The 16,442-nt window shown below is 49.6% G+C and overlaps 1 protein-coding gene across 7 annotated transcripts in view; it reads right to left on the bottom strand.

Annotated features, from left to right (window-relative positions):
• The window catches only part of KCNG2 (potassium voltage-gated channel modifier subfamily G member 2), a 61,257-nt gene that overhangs the window by 21,463 nt on the left and 23,352 nt on the right, over window positions 1–16,442 (bottom strand). For 6 of the 7 annotated variants that reach the window (XM_021096337.2, XM_021096336.2, XM_084959038.1 and 3 more), the window contains one exon: window positions 2,883–3,563. In XM_021096337.2, coding sequence (XP_020951996.1) covers window positions 2,883–3,527 — 645 coding nt within the window. In that variant the 5' untranslated portion in view covers window positions 3,528–3,563. Of the gene's footprint in view, window positions 1–2,882; window positions 3,564–16,211; window positions 16,390–16,442 lie in introns of those variants that run through there. The other variant, XR_014805160.1, reaches the window with a different exon arrangement.

Genomic DNA, 16,442 nt, shown 5'->3' with positions numbered 1-16,442 from the left:
GGCCACAAGGAACACACAGCCAGCACCTTGCTGAGGGCATGGCCATGGTGCCTGCATGGCCACATGGAGCTCCAGGCACTCTGCCCAGCTCTCTAGCAGCCTCGGACCCAGGCTGAGTCACCAGCTGGATGGGACCTGGCCAGTCTGGCTGCAGAGTCTATCATGGGGCAGGGAAGTGGTCTCCGTGTGCCAGTTAGAGATGCCATGACACTGACAGTGGGACGCACCCAGGGGCAAGAGCTGGAGTCTCTGTGTAGTGGGTTCCCTACCTCAGGCAGCCCCAGGCTTCCTTCCACACCCGCCCAGGAGGGGCCCCGCTCCTTCAGGGAACGTGTCATGGATCAGCAGCAGGAACCGCAGAGTCACTTTCCTCTGATTCCCTGAATGATGGAGGATAACAAGCTTTTTTCTCCCTTTATGCTTTTCTGCACCAACACAAAAATAACCACAACCACCAATGCTGCCAAAGCCGAAGAGACTGTCACAGGCAGACTGATGGAAGGGAGCTGCCACCGCTCACCTCTAATCCCCACGGACACCCCCGCTCCCCTCTTGATTCTAGAAGAAAGTTGGGTGTATTTAGTGGGAATGTCAACTAGAATGTGGGTGTACTAGAGTAGCACCTCTTTTTTTTTTTTTTTTTGTCTTTTTGCCATTTCTTGGGCCGCTCCTGCAGCATATGGAGGTTCCCAGGCTAGGGGTCAAATCGGAGCTGTAGCCGCTGGCCTACGCCAGAGCCACAGCAATGCGGGATCCGAGCCACGTTTGCGACCTACACCACAGCTCACGGCAACACTGGATCCTTAACCCACTGAGCGAGGCCAGGGATCGAACCCGCAGCCTCATGGTTCCTAGTCAGATTCGTTAACCACTGAGCCACGACAAGAACTCCTAGAGTAGCACCTCTGCTTGTTACTGGTGGGGGACATGAATTGAGGCCTAAGGAACTGTTGGTGTGTGACTCTCAGAGGATGCGTTTCAAAATAATACTTGAAATTTTAAAAAGAAATTATTTAGCTACTTAATAAAAATCGGAGATCAGGAGATCCTGTTGTGGCGCAGTGGTTAACGAATCCGACCAGGAACCATGAGGTTGCGGGTTCGATCCTTGCCCTTGCTCAGCGGGTTAAGGATCCGGCGTTGCTGTGAGCTGTGGTGTAGGTCACAGACGCGGCTCAGATCCTGCGTTGCTGTGGCTCTGGCATAGGCCGGTGGCTACAGCTCCGATTAAACCCCTAGCCTGGGAACCTCCATATGCCACGGGAGCAGCCCAAGAAATGGCAAAAAAAAAAAAAAAAAAAAAAAAAAAAAAAAAAAAAAAACGGAGATCACATACAGATAACGCTTTAACTCTATGAACTTCAAGCTAGATTCTACTAGAAAAATACCAACAAACAAAATAATGAGGGCTTCCAAGTTTTTCTCTTTCCTGTCCTCCAACCCTGATGCCTCGTGCCAGGAAACCTCCTTGGTCAGAACATCAGGGGTGTAGGCACAGGGCAGTAAGCAGGCAGGCTCCCCAAAAAGGCAAACACAGATTCACCACAGGATCCAACAAGTCCACTCCTGGGATATACCCCAAAGAGCTGAGAGCAGGGACTCAGGATATTTGTACACCGTGTCCATAGCAGCATTGTTCATAACAGCCAAAAGGAGGAAGCAACCAGTGTCCACTGATGGATGATGGATAAACAAAGTGAGGCGGTGTGTACAAGGGAATGCTACTCGGCCTTAAAAAGGAAGGATTTCCCTTCTCAGATGGTATGGTTATTGCTACTGAGAACATCCAAACACAGTGTCTTTTTAGAAGCAGAATCCAAAACTGGGCCTAGTTAAGACAACTGGAAATGATGGCTCAGGAATCAGACAGCCAGACAATGAAGGAAGCCAAATCCATTTCCTAAAATTTACATTTAATTTAATCTGCAGGCAGGCTCAACATGCTGGTGGTCAAGCCTGATCATAGCTAGTATTCCTGGAGGACAAGCTTTTCACTGTCTCTGAATAGTGAGCTAACTGCATCAGGTGGGCTCCGGTAGGGCACAGCCCTCAGGATGCAGAGGGGCTTTCAGTGAGGGGCTGAATGAGCTGGGGGAGCTGGGCATTGTGTGGGGAGGGGCAGGCAGGATGCCCCCCCCCCACCTCCACGTGCAAGAAAATTCAGACTACAATTCTGTAGCACCCTCCTATCTCCTAACCCCTACCCAGACAACATACTTGGGGCCTGCCCTGGATATTTCCCAGATGTTCCAAACTGGGCACAAAACGCTGATAAACTTGGGGTGCCATTCTAATCTGAGGATACCACTTCTGCTCGCATCCTCCCAGGACAAACTGCACTAGAAGTACAGCATTTGCTCACAGATCAGCCCCAGCACCTCTGCAAAGCCAGCCCTGAGCTGCGTGCCTAGAGGAATTCCGAGGTCACATCCCTTAGGGCCAGGATGGTGGGACTTGAGGTTAGAACACAAACTCTCTACCCTGAGCTCCAAGTTGTCCAAGCTTCCAGGGTGGCTGTCAGGGAAGGCCTGCTGACCAGGCGGCCTCGCTGAGTTCTTGAAATTGGCTGGAGCCGATTCAATCTGGAGCCTCTGTGGTGGGTGCACAGCAGGCAGCCTGGTGCGTCGGCCTTGCTCAGGGGCCCCACTCCAGGCCAACTTAACCCGAGTGGATGAAGGTGTGCCTGGGGCTATGCTTTCAACCAGCAAGGGTGCGCTCCCTCGGCCCAGTAGCTCCCAGACCCAGGCCTCAAGTCTGGTCCTAGGCCCTTGCTACCCCGCCTGGCATCCCAGTGGCTCCACCACGCCCTCCCCCGGCCCTTGGCCGCTCATCCAAGCCCCACTGCGGCCCCACCCCTGCCGTCCCGCCCGGCCCGCGCTCACCCGCTCCTCCTCCGCACGGATGTCCGGCATGGTGCTGAGGCAGAGGCCGACCGCCGTGACGGCCACGAAGGTCACGGACACGCAGGCGAAGAGCTTGCCGGCCGGTCCCGAGTGCGGGTTGTCCACCACGTCGCGAAGGCGCCGCCGGCCGCGCGCCAGCCGCCCGCCGGGCCCTAGGGCGCTGCCCGGGCTCCCAGGCGCCATGCGCCCCGCAGGCCCCGCACGCGCCTCGGCCGCTTCCTCCTCGCGGCGGCGCAGGCGGCGCAGACAGCAGCGCTCCAGGTGCGCCTCGTCGATGCCCCAGTAGGCCAGCTCGTCGCGGAAGGCCAGGGCGCAGGGGCCGCGCAGCAGCCTCAGCTTGCCGGCGCGCAGCAGCGCCACGATGGCGCGGAAGGCGCACGGGCTGCGGTCGAAAAAGAACTCGTCGCGGCTCACGTCGTAGTCGTCGCACACGCGCAGCAGCTCGTCGTGGCCGCGGCAGGCCCGCAGGCGCTCGAGGCGTGCGAGGGGACAGCGCGCCAGCGCGGCCCAGGCCAGGCGCACCCTGCAGCCGCCCACGTTGATGATGACGTGCCGGGCGCGGGCCCCGCCGCCACCCAGGGGCTCGGGACCCCGGGGCTCCGCGTGCCCAGGGAGCAGGGCCATGGCCCCATGCGCTGGCCCGGGGTCAGGAGGCTGGGCCTGCAAAGGAACGGAGCATGCATTAGGCCTCAAAGGTGGAGCTGGGAATACTCCCGCCCACGCCCATGACCCGTGGGCCTGGGGACGGAGCCAACTAAGGGCTCAGTCTGGCCTGTCCGTTTGATGCTTCTCTCTCGCATAACTGGCGCCTATAGATGATCCAAACAGATAAGCCCTCAAGCTTTCCAGCAGACCCTAGAGAGGTAGGAGCCGCATTATTTTTCTGTTAAAGGAAGCAGGCAATGCATGGGCCGCGGGACAAGGGGCAAGGGAAGACCGCACTAGCGATGCTGCCTCAGGAGATGTGGTTCAAGGCTAGGGCACAGGGGTTACTGCTCATTAACACGTAAGGGTCGGGGGAGGGGGCGGCCACACACCTGAAAGAGCCTTAGAAGCATCAGCCAAACTGCCAGAAACAGGCTGCACACTGCTTGTATTCCTTTAGAGGGAAGCAACATAGATTGACGAGTAAATGAGAGGGTCCCTGCACTGTCTGTGAGTTTAAGGGCTTTTTAAAGGCATGAGAGGAGTACTGCCCCTGTGAAGACCAGGGGGAAGTTTCTGTCCCTTAGAGATCTATAGTCAGGTATTCACAGGAAATGGTGTTTGGGTCTTCATTCAGCAGATCTTTCTCCTGAGTTTCACAGCTGCTGGAGCTGGGTGATGGCAACACTAGGGTTCATTATACTTTTTCTCTGCTTTTATGCACTTTAAAAAATGTCCATAGTTTTAAAAAGCTTTTGTTTTACTGTTTAAAAGCTTTCAGGGAATTCCCTGTGGCCTAGCAGTTAAGGATCCAGAGTCCTCATTGCTGTGGCTCAGGTCACTGCCATGGTATGGGTTTGATCCCTGGCTCAGGAACTTCCGAATGCCATGGGTGCAGCCAAAAGAGTAAAAAATAAAAAAATCATAGGGTAGGTAAAACAAACAAAAAAACCCCCAAACAAACAACAAAAAAAAACAACAGTAAAATATGATCTATATATCAGAAAAAAGTCAGGCAACAGAAACTGCCTAATAGGAGTTCCCACTGTGGCTCAGAGGTAATGAACCCAACTAGTATCCATGAGGATGCGGATTTGATCCTTGGCCATACTCAGTGGGTTAAGGATCCAGCGTTGCTGTGAGCCGTGGCTTAAGCTGGCAGCTGCAGCTCAGATTCTATCCCTAGCCTGGGGACATCCATATGCCATGAGTGCAGCCCTGAAAAAAAAATACAACCTAATAATAATAATTAAAAAAAAAAAAAAAGCTTTCGGATAATTTTGCTGCACAGCTGGGGCTGGGAGGAGCCGATGTGGAGAAGCTCGTGTGCTCCAGTTTGCCTGGATTCTCTGAGCCAATTCTTTATTTGTGGTCCAGGGAGAGTCTTCAGGGATCTATGCACCTTCTAACACTGGATGTAAACTTTTGTGCATGTGCACTTTTTTCTAACAGAGGATCCTCAGATCTCAAAGGGATCTATGGCCCCACAGCCTAATTAAGTCATTGCTCTAAATATATAAAGGAGGGAAAGGTGAGATTCCAGGTGAGTTTATTATACAAACGATCACTTGTTTTATTCTATGGCCAGGGATCAAGAAACTCACAAAAGAATCCTATTTTTTTCTTTTTAATGAGTTATCTTGTCATAGCATGTGCATACCCAGCAACCAAGATTCCTAAAGGTATTGGTTACTCAGCACTTGTTAAAAGGACATATCACAAAATATGTTAATGAGGCAAAATTATTTTTGACCTGAATGTGGACATTCTAAGTTTACAGCATATTTAAACACAATTGCATTTTATGTTCCTTCCCTGCCCAGTGCTGGGTCACCCCTTTAGGTCTGTGTATCTGTTTGGAAACAGAGTCACTGACTCAGGAATCACAGGAAAGAGGGTCCACCAGCAACACTGATGACTTTGTCCTCCACAGGCTCTTTTTTCTTTACTGCTGACGGCTGCTTTAATTCCTCCTCCAAATCTGGGGCCCACAGTGTTCCTCCCCTTTGCTTGTTAACACCATGGGGTCAGTGATTTGGCACCAGGCACTTCTCTGCACGGTAGCAGAGACCCTTACCAGTAGTGGCAAGAGCAGAGAAAACCAGACAATACCAATCCGGGGACATAAACTCCAAAGAACCAGGACAGTTTTTCAGGCAGGTCCCTTTTATGAGGGAGCGTGTCTTGGACACCAGTAGGCAGTGATCTGGAGGGAGAAGTGGTGCAATTCCAGTTCTGTGTTCCCAAAGTCTGGACTGAGGGCTGACAGCATCAGAAATATCGAGGGGACCTCCAAAACTGGCCCTAAACTTAATGTTCTGAGTAACTGGAAAACTGCATGGTAAGGACCTCCAAATACCCGCCCCCATTAAAGCATTGAGAAAAGTGGTTAAAAAAAAAAATCAGAATCAACTTTTTTGGAACGCTGGACACTAATCAAAGGCTAGCAGCAGCCTGGGGAAAACATAAGAAAAAACAGCTGAATTGTGGTAACAACAGTGAGCTCTTAGTATTTTAACCTGCTTCCCAGCTCAGCGGTAGCCTTGAGACTAACTGCCTGCATTCCTGGTACCACGACTGGTACTGGAAGAAGGAGAGGGCATCTGATGCAGGGGGAATTGTAACCATTATTTGGGCCCTTCTGGTGCATCCCTGAAGTTGCGCTCAGAAGCCCTGCTTACCCTCCCTGAACACAGAACTCTCACAATGCTGAAGTGGCTATCTGTGCAGTTTGTTGAAACAACGGGAAAATGTTTGCTGAAGCAATAGAAAAATGTTGTTGGGGCAAACAACAGACTAACCAGAATGCTTAGGAGAAACGGCTGGAATGAGATGCTTTGGGCAATAAGGCCTTGGAAAAGCACCAACAAATTTCTGGAAATCTAGAATGCCACTCTCAGGAAAGACCTGACAAGGCCCTGCCCTCACTCCCTGGTTGACCTTCAAGCCCAGCACTAGCAGGAGGTGAAAGGGGGAGGCTGAGGGATGGGCCTGGCTGCTGCTGAAGGTGCCCAACACACTTGACCCATCTGCAAAGACTGGTTTAGTTTTGGTTTTGTTCCAGTCATTTGAGAACCTCTGTCCAATAATTTGCTGACCATTGAGCTAATGGAACAGAGATATCAGTGGCCAAACAAGACAAAACATACAGACTTTGTATAATTTGTTGAAAAACCACTGAAACAACAGCAAACCCTGGGAAGGGAAGAGTCTGATGTCAAGAGCACACAGCAGTAAGTCTGCATGATCCTGGAGCGGATCAACAAAAATATAAGCACCAAAGAAAACTACACGTCATCAGAATTAAACTCTTTTGTGCTTTAAAGGGACCTTATTAAAAGAATGAAACGACAACTCACAAGATCAGGGAAAATTTGCAAATCATGTATCTGATAAGGGTTTAGTGTCCAGAAAATATAAAGAGGCCCTACAGCTCGAAAACAAACAAACAACCCAATTAAAATGTGGGCAGAGAACTTGGAGGACTTCTCCAAAAAAGATGGGAAAACAGCTAATAAACACTTGAAAAGATGCTCAGTGTGATTGGTCATCAGGGAAACGCTAATCAAAGCTACTTGATACCACTTTACATCCATTAGCTTGGTTATGAGCAAACAAATGGAAAAAGGAGAGTGGAGAGGGTGTGGAGAAGTCTGGACCCCCATACACTGCTGGGGAATATAAAACAGCGCAGTTGCTACAGAAGATGTCTGGCAGCTCTACACAAAGTTAAACATAGACTTACCCTGTGATCCAGCAATGTATACACCCTAGAGAAATGAAAACGTAGGTACATGCAAGCATGTGTGAGTGAATATTCACAGCAGCATTATTTACAGTAGCCAGAATGTGGGAACAGTCCAACTGTCTGTCACCTGACCAACAGACAAGCAAAATGTGCTCCATCTATATCCTGGGATACAACTCAGCCACAAAAAGGAACAAAGTACTGACACTGATTGAAGGACGGATGGACCTTGAAAACATGATGTAAGTGGAAGATGCTGAACACAAAGGGCACATAGTGTGTGATTCCATTTATAGGAAATGTCCAGAGCAGGCAAATCTGCACAGACAGAAAGTAGGTTAGCGGCTGCCAGGGGCTGGGGGGAGAGCTGGGGAGGGAGTGACCAATTAGGGGCACAGGGATTCCTTCATGCTTGTGAGAAAGCTCTGGAATTAGATAGTGGTGATGGTTAAAATCCTAAAAACACTGAATTGTACACATTAAAATGGTTAAAATGTAAATATGTTATCTGAAGTTCATCTCAATTTTTTAAAAATACAGACAATTCTCTGAGTATTGGGCTTGGGGTGAAATCTAGTTCTATGCCTGTAATGAGCACCTTTAGTGCACTGAAGCCTGAGAAACTTACTCAGCTGCCAAGATCAAGACCTTTTGTTGTTGTTAGCAACCTGATGCTCTAAGCATTGCAGGCAAAGCTTTGACCTACTGATAGGGGTAGAGTAGGCACAGGTAGTTGAAGTCCCAATAGGGGATCATAGATAAAGAGGGAAACCTGGGGGATGTTGGGAGGCCACTGTAAGTTCAAGAAAACCATCAGAATGAGGCAGGCTTGCTTAACTAGTGGAGGTGCAGGAATTGCCTCAGGTCATTGGGTGAGGGATGGGGTGAGGCCTGCATTCAGATTCAGACCAAGGGCAAGAGTTTGAAGACCACCCTTCAGCTGATTTGAATACACACCTTACCACACCTTACCGGATACAGGATACTGAAGAGGAGCTAGTACTCCCAGAAAGGAAGAGGCGGGCTTTTCCAACCCCCACTCCCCTTGGAGGATAAAACCGAGGCCCACCGTATCTTCTGGGCAGAAGCTTCCTTGCCTGTCTCCTTGCATCTCTCACAAGCGTTCTATCCTAATAAATCTGTTTCTTGCCTATCATTTTCTCACTGAATTCCTTCTGCGTGGAGTCATAAAGAACCTGAAACTTAGTGAGCCCAGACACAGGGTGAGTGATTCTAATTTAAAACCGTGGGTTTACGTCCCAATCTGGCTTTAGGCTGGGTTCAAGTCCCAGCATGTAAGTTCAAGTCCCAATCTTTTCTGGCTAGGTTCAGGCTGTTAGGGCTGTCAGTTTTACTACCACCCAGGGGACACCCAGATGGCCACCTGACCCTGGGGTTTTGGGGGGATCAAATAGAAGGAGGGGTGAGGTGGGGGAGAACCAGCAGGCAGGGCTGCAACGCAGCTCACAGGAGTTTGAGGCTTTCTTGCCTTTGGTGATGGAACTGCAGTGAAGGGTGGGAAGGAAGAAGCTATCAAAGAACAGGGGACCGTGGTTCGCTGCATGACTTGGGATTCAGCTTCATGTGTGTGCTGAAACGCCACAGCCACCATTCACTCTGCACAGATCAGCAGGATCTGCTACTGGACCCCTTCTGCCCGAGATGGCCTTATTTCACTTCTAACCAATTAGCTGTTTAGGTCTTGGGGGCTGGTTGCAGAGATCTTCTGAGCTGCTTCCTCTGATGGAGGAGTCTGGGTTCTGGGATGCGCAGGGCTCACAGCTGCCCTGTCCTGGAGGCCACTGGACTGGGATCCGCCTCTCCTGGGAGCAGGGTACACAGGGCTGAGAGATGAGGCACAGGCCAGCCCCAGGGCTGAGGCAGAGGTGTGCCTGCACCCGAGGGGGCTTCCCATGTCCTCCCCATGGAAGTGCAGGGTCAGTGGGGCTTCAGCCTGGGATACCCTGATGGTATGACCAGCATGGAGCCTCAAAACCATCTCACCTGTACAGGGCTTGGTTCCTCCACTGGTAACCCCACGGAGCCAAGCACATATCTGCAGGACAGATTTTGGTAGCAAAATCCGATGTGTGCTCCAAATCTTTGTAGGTAGGGATTTTAATCATTAAAATAACTGGGTAATTGGCTAGATCCTACAACTCTCATTGTGGAGGGTTTTCTTCCCCCAGAATATACATTTACAAATATAAACATATACATTACTTTCAAAGTGGTTTTTTTGGGGGTTCCGTCTTCAGAAGTTCCCAGGTCAGGGATTGAACCCAAGTGGCCGCAGTGACAGTGCCAGATCCTTAACCCACTAAGCCACTGGGAAACTCCAAAAGTGTTTTTAAGTCAAATTCTATCTTATAAGACCAACAGTCACTGCCCAGAGCCCTGAAGTGTGTCCCCATCTGCTGCATGAAGCATGAGAGGCATTTAAGTGCCATTTGTGGATTTTAAGAAAAAGACCGACAACTTAGTATACACTGTCAGATAATTTATGGTAAGGAAAAAAAATAGCCCTTAAACCTATGAAAATATGCTCTACTTCATTCATAACAGCAAAAATAAACATCTCAAATAGGTGAGGAAGTTTGATGACACACTTTATTGTCAAGGATGTGGGGTTTCTCAGACTGGTTCATTGTCGATGGGTAGTAAACTGGTAAACCATTACGCAGGAGGTGAAGAGTTGGAACTAGCGCCACAGGAAGCAGGATATTGGCCCCTATACCCTAGTGAAAGGGTAAGCTAGGAAAAAAAAAAAAAACCTGCCCATGAGGATAAGATTATAAGATTTCTCTGCCTGGCTCTACATTAAAAATGGGACTATGTATTTTAAAAGCCAACCTGCACAATAGGTTTGAAGTTGAGACCTGTCTCTGAAACTCACAGCTCAGAAATTTGTGCTGGGACCATGCACGTAATCAACTGGGCCACTCTGCTGCCAGGGTACTTGGCAAAGCCTGAGATAATTTTGGTTGTCATGACTGGGTGCGACTGGCACCTGGAGGGAAGAAGCCAGGGGTCTTATGAAACCCTATGGCGCATGTGCAGAAGAGCCCCAGAAAGGGGCAGACCCAGCCCCAAATGCCAACAGCACAACTGGTTTGGAGGGACGAACTCACAGGCTTGCACATCTGAAGCCTCAAAGGAGATGAATTTACAAACTGAAATTATAAAATCACAAGGCAAAATCCCACATGAGCAAATACCAGCAGACATAGGAATAATAGAGTCAGGCTCCCAGGCACTTAAGATAATGGGATTATCAAAAACAAAGACATGAAGGAAGGAATTACAAACACCAGAGGAAAGAGAGACATTACCAAAAAGACCAAGAGGATCTGAATAAGAAATCTTCTAGGAGTGAACAGAGGAGACTGAAAGTGGGGAAGGTCAGGTTGGGCCAGGTTAAGGTCATGCGGGGACAGGTTGAGGTCAGGTTGGGTCAGGCTGAAGTCAGGTTTGGTCAAACTGCGGACAGGTTAAGGTCATGCTGGGTCAGGCTAAGGTCAAGTTGGGTCAGACTGAAGTCGAGTTGGGTCAGGCTGAGGTCAGGTTGGGTCAAGTTATGGTCAGGTTGAAGTCAGATTTGGTCAGGTCAGGGTCAGGTTGGGTGAGGTTGAGATCAGGTTAAGGTCAAACTGGGTCAGGCTGAGGTCAAATTGTGTCAAGTTGAGGTCAGGTTGGGTCAGGCTGAAGTCAGGTTTGAACAGGTTAAGGTCATGTTGGGTGAAGTTGAGGCCAGGCTGGGTCAGGTTGGGTCAGGTTGACAGGCTGTGTGAGGTTGGGTTGGGTTGAGGTACTCTCTCCCAGGAGCCCTCCAAAGGGGTCCACATAAGGCAGAATCACAGAACATGACACATTCAGAGAAGAAAGCAAAATTATGCACACTCTTAGTAGGAGTCTCAGAAGAAGAGGCAAAAATACACCAAGCAAAGACATGTGGTAAAGATGGAAGATATGGCACTGCAGAAGCTCAGAGTGATAAATAGGATGGAGGAGAGGCCATGCCTGGTGCTTTACTGGCAAATCTGGAGGCTTTGGTTCTTAACAGGAATGTGTACAGTAGGACTTGGTTTTTTGGCTCAGGAAGTAAGGATGCTTTTGTCTTTCTCCTTTTGGGGAAGACAGCACCAGCACCATGTCCAGCACAACCTCCCTCTCGCTCCCTAGGCTGCACTGTTTCGGCTCAAGTCCCTGAAACAGTTGGTAACTGGGGCTGGACTTGGTCACAGCGGAAAGGCCAGTGGCCTGGTCTGCTCCTTCCGGCCTCTCTGCTCAAGGAGGAGAGGTGTCTTCCCATCACCCCGTGTTTCCATCAGGCCCTGCCCCAAGGGCACCCCTGGCACTTGGAGCCTTGGGCAGCAGAGAACTGGTGGGAACGTGGGTGCCATTGGAGATGCCTCTCCCCGGCCTGGGGCCGGGGCAGTGCGTCAGTGGATGGTGTAAATGAAAATAAGGAGAGAAAACACAAGATGTGAATGGGGTCTCAAATATCAGAAGGCCAGCCCACAGCTAGGGAAATATTTATTCTGTAACTGAATTTACTAATTTGTATTTAGGCTTAAAATCATTAAGGACTGGACTAAAACTTCTTTAGTAGAGTTAAAGTGTTGGGTGTCACCAAAAGGGAAGTATTCTTCTCTAGGAGAAATTTCTTCCCTTGAACAAGGGGACAGATTTCTACTTGGAGACGGTGACCTTTGAAATGAGACCCCTGGGCCGATGGAGCCATGCTGTTGGGTTCACCACATCCATGGTTCCCACCACCCCCAGGCCTGCTGTCAGCACCTCTTTGCTGGACCAGCATCCACCTGCCTGCTCAGCACAGGCCAGGGAAACTGGTGCCTTCATGCACCACCAGGGGAGCTCTCACAGCAGTGATGGCACCCAGGGCCCCCAGCCCCCAGGAGGGGCCACACTGTGGATGCTGCTTCTCCTTCTCTGAGTCACTCCTGACCCCAGGCTGGTTTTCCTGGAGTCACTTCCCCAGCATCTACTTGCTTTGGAGACTCTGTCTGAGGATCTCTCTGGAGGGATCTGAACTTGGACCGTGGGAATTGTTAGGCCAGCTCTGCATCCAGAGCCCATGAGTTCCTGGAACTTCATGAAAACAGGGGAAATTGTCTAAAAGAGAATGCTAACACATTTTGAGTCATTCTTTTACTCACTCAACTAATGATTATTTAATGCCTCCCCTGGGCCAGGTGCTGTAATGCAAGAATGGAACCTTCCATTTCCTGCTATGGAGAGAAATGGCAATGGCACTATCTTGCTGCTTTGCTAGGTCTTTCACAGGACTTACTGCTGTCCCCCAATACCACAGCTGGGCACGCACAACACCCAGTTTCTGACCTGCCAGCCACCTTCTCACCCATGCAGGTCAGAGCCCATCAATTTGTCAGGCAGACAGGAGGCTCTTTGGGCGGCAGACATGCTGTTAGCTCTGACAGCCAGATTCCAGAATAAACCTCGAGAAGTGTGCGAGCCAAGAGGAGCAGAGGGAAAGGCTGGGGGCTGTGGAGGAAGAGAACACCCCCTGCCCCAAGGATCCCTGAGCGGCTTCACAGCCTGCCCACCAGAGACCAGGGCTGAGGAGCAGCATTTCATGGTAGGACATTAGGAAGATCTTTATTTCCTCACCTGAAATGCAGGCCCACTTAGGAAACATGACTAAGGACTCTTGGGAGATGGAAGGGGAAGAGCTTGGACCCTGCACTTGGTTGCTCACAGCCCATGCTGGAGGAGGAGGGGCTGCCGGCCGGGCTGGCCGGACCCAGGCAGCCACACATCCTGCGGGAGGCTCCTGGGCACAAGGCCCTCCCAACAGCAATGCTCGCTGTCCCTCCAACATCAGCCCACATCTGTGTGCATGAGTGCACACACACACACATGCACGCACAGGTGCACTCACGTGTACACACATGCAGGTGGTTCTGAGGACCCGAATTCAAAACTGGGCCCAGAGCTGGGCTGGCCATCCACCCCCTCGCTTCTGTCCAGCTCATTGTAGGTTCCAGACCAAGTAACTCCACCTCCCCTGGCTGGAGTGCACACAAGGCCAGACCCGAGATGAAGACCCCTGGCTGCAGCCCCCACTTGTCATGAGGCCCAGCCCATGTCTGGCCCAGGAGGGAACCTACATTTATCCTGACCCCTTGGCCCTTGTCCTTGCCTGGTATCACAGAGGCTTCCTGGGAAACGTGATGAGGAGCAGCTGCTGAGGTCTAAGACATTTACACCTCAGCGTTAGAACTGCTCAGGTTTTCTGTGGGGCACCCCTGGTAGTAGCTAGGGGTGTCAAGGCACACAAGGCCCCCTGGACTTCACATGATAGGCTCAGGGGCTTCTCTGGACCAGGGCCCCCAGGGACATGCAGCACCTTGTGCACAAGGGCTGCGAGGGGTCTGCAGCTTAGCCCCTCCAGGGCGCAGGATGCTCCACCTGGTTACCCAGCCTGAGGGTCAGAGATCCCGTCCCAACCCACCAGTCTTAGCAAGTAAACAGCTTGTTAAAGCATCTGAGCCAGGAAAGAAGCAACAAAAGTCAGAGACCATTTAGATGCTGGTGGACATGACCCAGCTGTGAGGACCAGGTTCCCTGAGTGCCCTGGGGGCTGGGGGCTACCGCCAAAAAGTGGGCATTTGATCTTGGCTTTAGAGTCTAAAACATTATTTCACACCGTAAATGTTGCAAGATAATTAACCCAGTGAGAAATTCCCTCCTGCAGCTTTGCTTCCAGTTCCCATAAACTGGGCTCACAGGCCACCTTCTTACCCCTTCTTGAAGTCAGCTGCCCTGGAGTTTGTGGGACAAGGGGTCCATGACTCAGACCTTCCACAAAGACTACTGCGATCTCTCACTTTGTCTCCTCTCTTTCCAGATCCTCACTCTGCTTTAGAGTCAAATCGCTTAACCTTTGAGATGAACACAAAAAGCAGGCCATGTGGCAAGGTGGAAAAGTGATCTGAATGAGAAATGCTTTTCTCCCACCAACCACTGTGACCAGCTGGTTTAAAACCAAAACCCAGCTAACCTCCTGACAATAAAGAGAACACAGGTTGTATCTGGTGAGCCACTGTGTTTGTTGTTACTCCATTTTTACTGTCCCACCCAGACAAACATCATATGAATTAAGATGAAAATTATCTATGGCTTAAAAACAAAGAGCCAAAGGTAAAGAACTAATTTTAAACAATTCATGATTCTTAGGAGATTTCACAGTCTTAAAGGTAAGTACTATTAGGATCATTCCAATAATTTCTTTCTGATTGTTAAACTCATATGTGTTCGACTATTTTGTGCTGAAATCCATTTACTTTCTATATGCCAAAGTTGCACAAATTACAAAAGGCTTCTAAAGTGTATATGTGAAGAGAACCAAAACCTTGCTAATTCTATCTATTTTTAGCCATGCTGTTGACAGAAAGATTGATGATTATTTTCAGTTATGATTTATGAGAACCACATCTGATCTCTAAATCTCCAAGACACGTAAAAATTTGGTAACTAATACCTCTTCTCCAGAAGGCACGCTGTATATAGCAGAGCTGCATATAATTGCCCCAAAGGTTTTTTAAAATTAAAATTTCAATTTTGAGATTGTAGAGATCCCTTTGCCCAATTTGTCCAGTGGCAGCATCTGGCAGAACTGTAGCCAGGATGCTGACACTGATATAGTCCAGACACAGCATCCATCCCCAAGGCAACCCCCCCATCTCCACCCCTCCCAGCCCAACCCCCAAACCTAACCTGCAACCCCTGGTCTGTGCTCTGTGCAGACGCTCCCGTCATCCCAAGAGTGGTGTATAAAGGCACCCACACAGTGAGGTAACTTTTTTTTTTTTTTTTTTTTTTTGTCTTTTTGCTATTTCTTTGGGCCACTCCCATGGCATATGGAGGTTCCCAGGCTAGGGGTCTAATTGGAGCCGTAGCCACCAGCCTACGCCAGAGCCACAGTAACGCAGGATCCGAGCCGTGTCTGCAACCTACACCACAGCTCACGGCAACGCCGGATCGTTAACCCACTGAGCAAGGGCAGGGACCGAACCCGCAACCTCATGGTTCCTAGCCGGATTCGTTAACCACTGCGCCACGACGGGAACTCCCTGAGGTAACCTTTTATGACTGGCTCTTTTCACTCCACATGATTCGCTGAAGACGCACTGGCTTGTTGCGAATCAAGGGTGCACTGCAGGATTCATGGCGTGGATGCTCACAGCTGTTTAACTACTCACAGGGTGATGGACATCTGGGTTAGGTCCAGGATTTGGCTCTTATGTGCTAGGCTGCTATAAACATTTCTTCAGAGGTTCCTCCCACCCCAGGAAAAATACCCAGAGCAGCAAAAGCTTTTACTTTTGATAAAACCTAATTTACCATTTCTTTTTTTTTTTTCTGACTGTGCTTTTGGTATCAAGAATGATGTGCCTGATCCAACATCCCAAAAATTTTCTAAAGTGTATAGTTTCACATGTTAAATTTGAGTCTGTGCTCTATTTTGAGTTAATTTTCGTATGATGTGAGGACTTTGGTCAAGGTTCACTTTTTTAGCTTGTGGACATCTAATTGTTCCAGCACCATTTGGTGAAAAAACTTTCTTCCCCCCACTGGTTCTCTTTTGAGGTTTCATGAAGAGTTCATAAACTGGGCTCACAGGCCAGCTGAGCATATTTGTGTGGATCTGACTCTGGGTTTTCTATTTTGTTCCCTTGATCTTTGTAGATGTTTCTCCAACCATAATAGCTTTATGATAATAGCCATTTAACAAGTCTCAAAAGTGAGTGGACCAATTTCTTCCACTTTATTTCTTCCCCAAATAGTTTTATTACCTCTTCGAGTTCCTTTGCCTTTCCATATAAACTTTAGAATAATTTTGTCTATCGTTACAAAATATTGCACTGGGATTTTTTTTTTTTTCTGTCTTTTTGCCATTTCTTGGGCCACTCCCACGGCATAGGGAGGTTTCCGGGCTAGGGGTCAAATCGGAGCTGTAGCCGCCGGCCTACACATGCCAGAGCCACAGCAACATGGGATCCGAGCCATGTCTGCAACCTACACCACAGCTCACGGCAATGCGGGATCCTTAACCCACTGAGCAAGGCCAGGGATCGAACCTGCAACCTTATGGTTCCTAG

Source organism: Sus scrofa, chromosome 6 (genome assembly GCF_054392235.1).
Source record: "Sus scrofa isolate SSC_HxYL_T2T_F1_AM1 chromosome 6, Sscrofa_HxYL_maternal_Yorkshire_Landrace_v2.0, whole genome shotgun sequence".
Classification (NCBI taxonomy): Eukaryota; Metazoa; Chordata; class Mammalia; order Artiodactyla; family Suidae; genus Sus; species Sus scrofa.
Note: the sequence above shows the minus strand (reverse complement) of the source record. Positions and strands in the feature narration are given on the sequence as shown.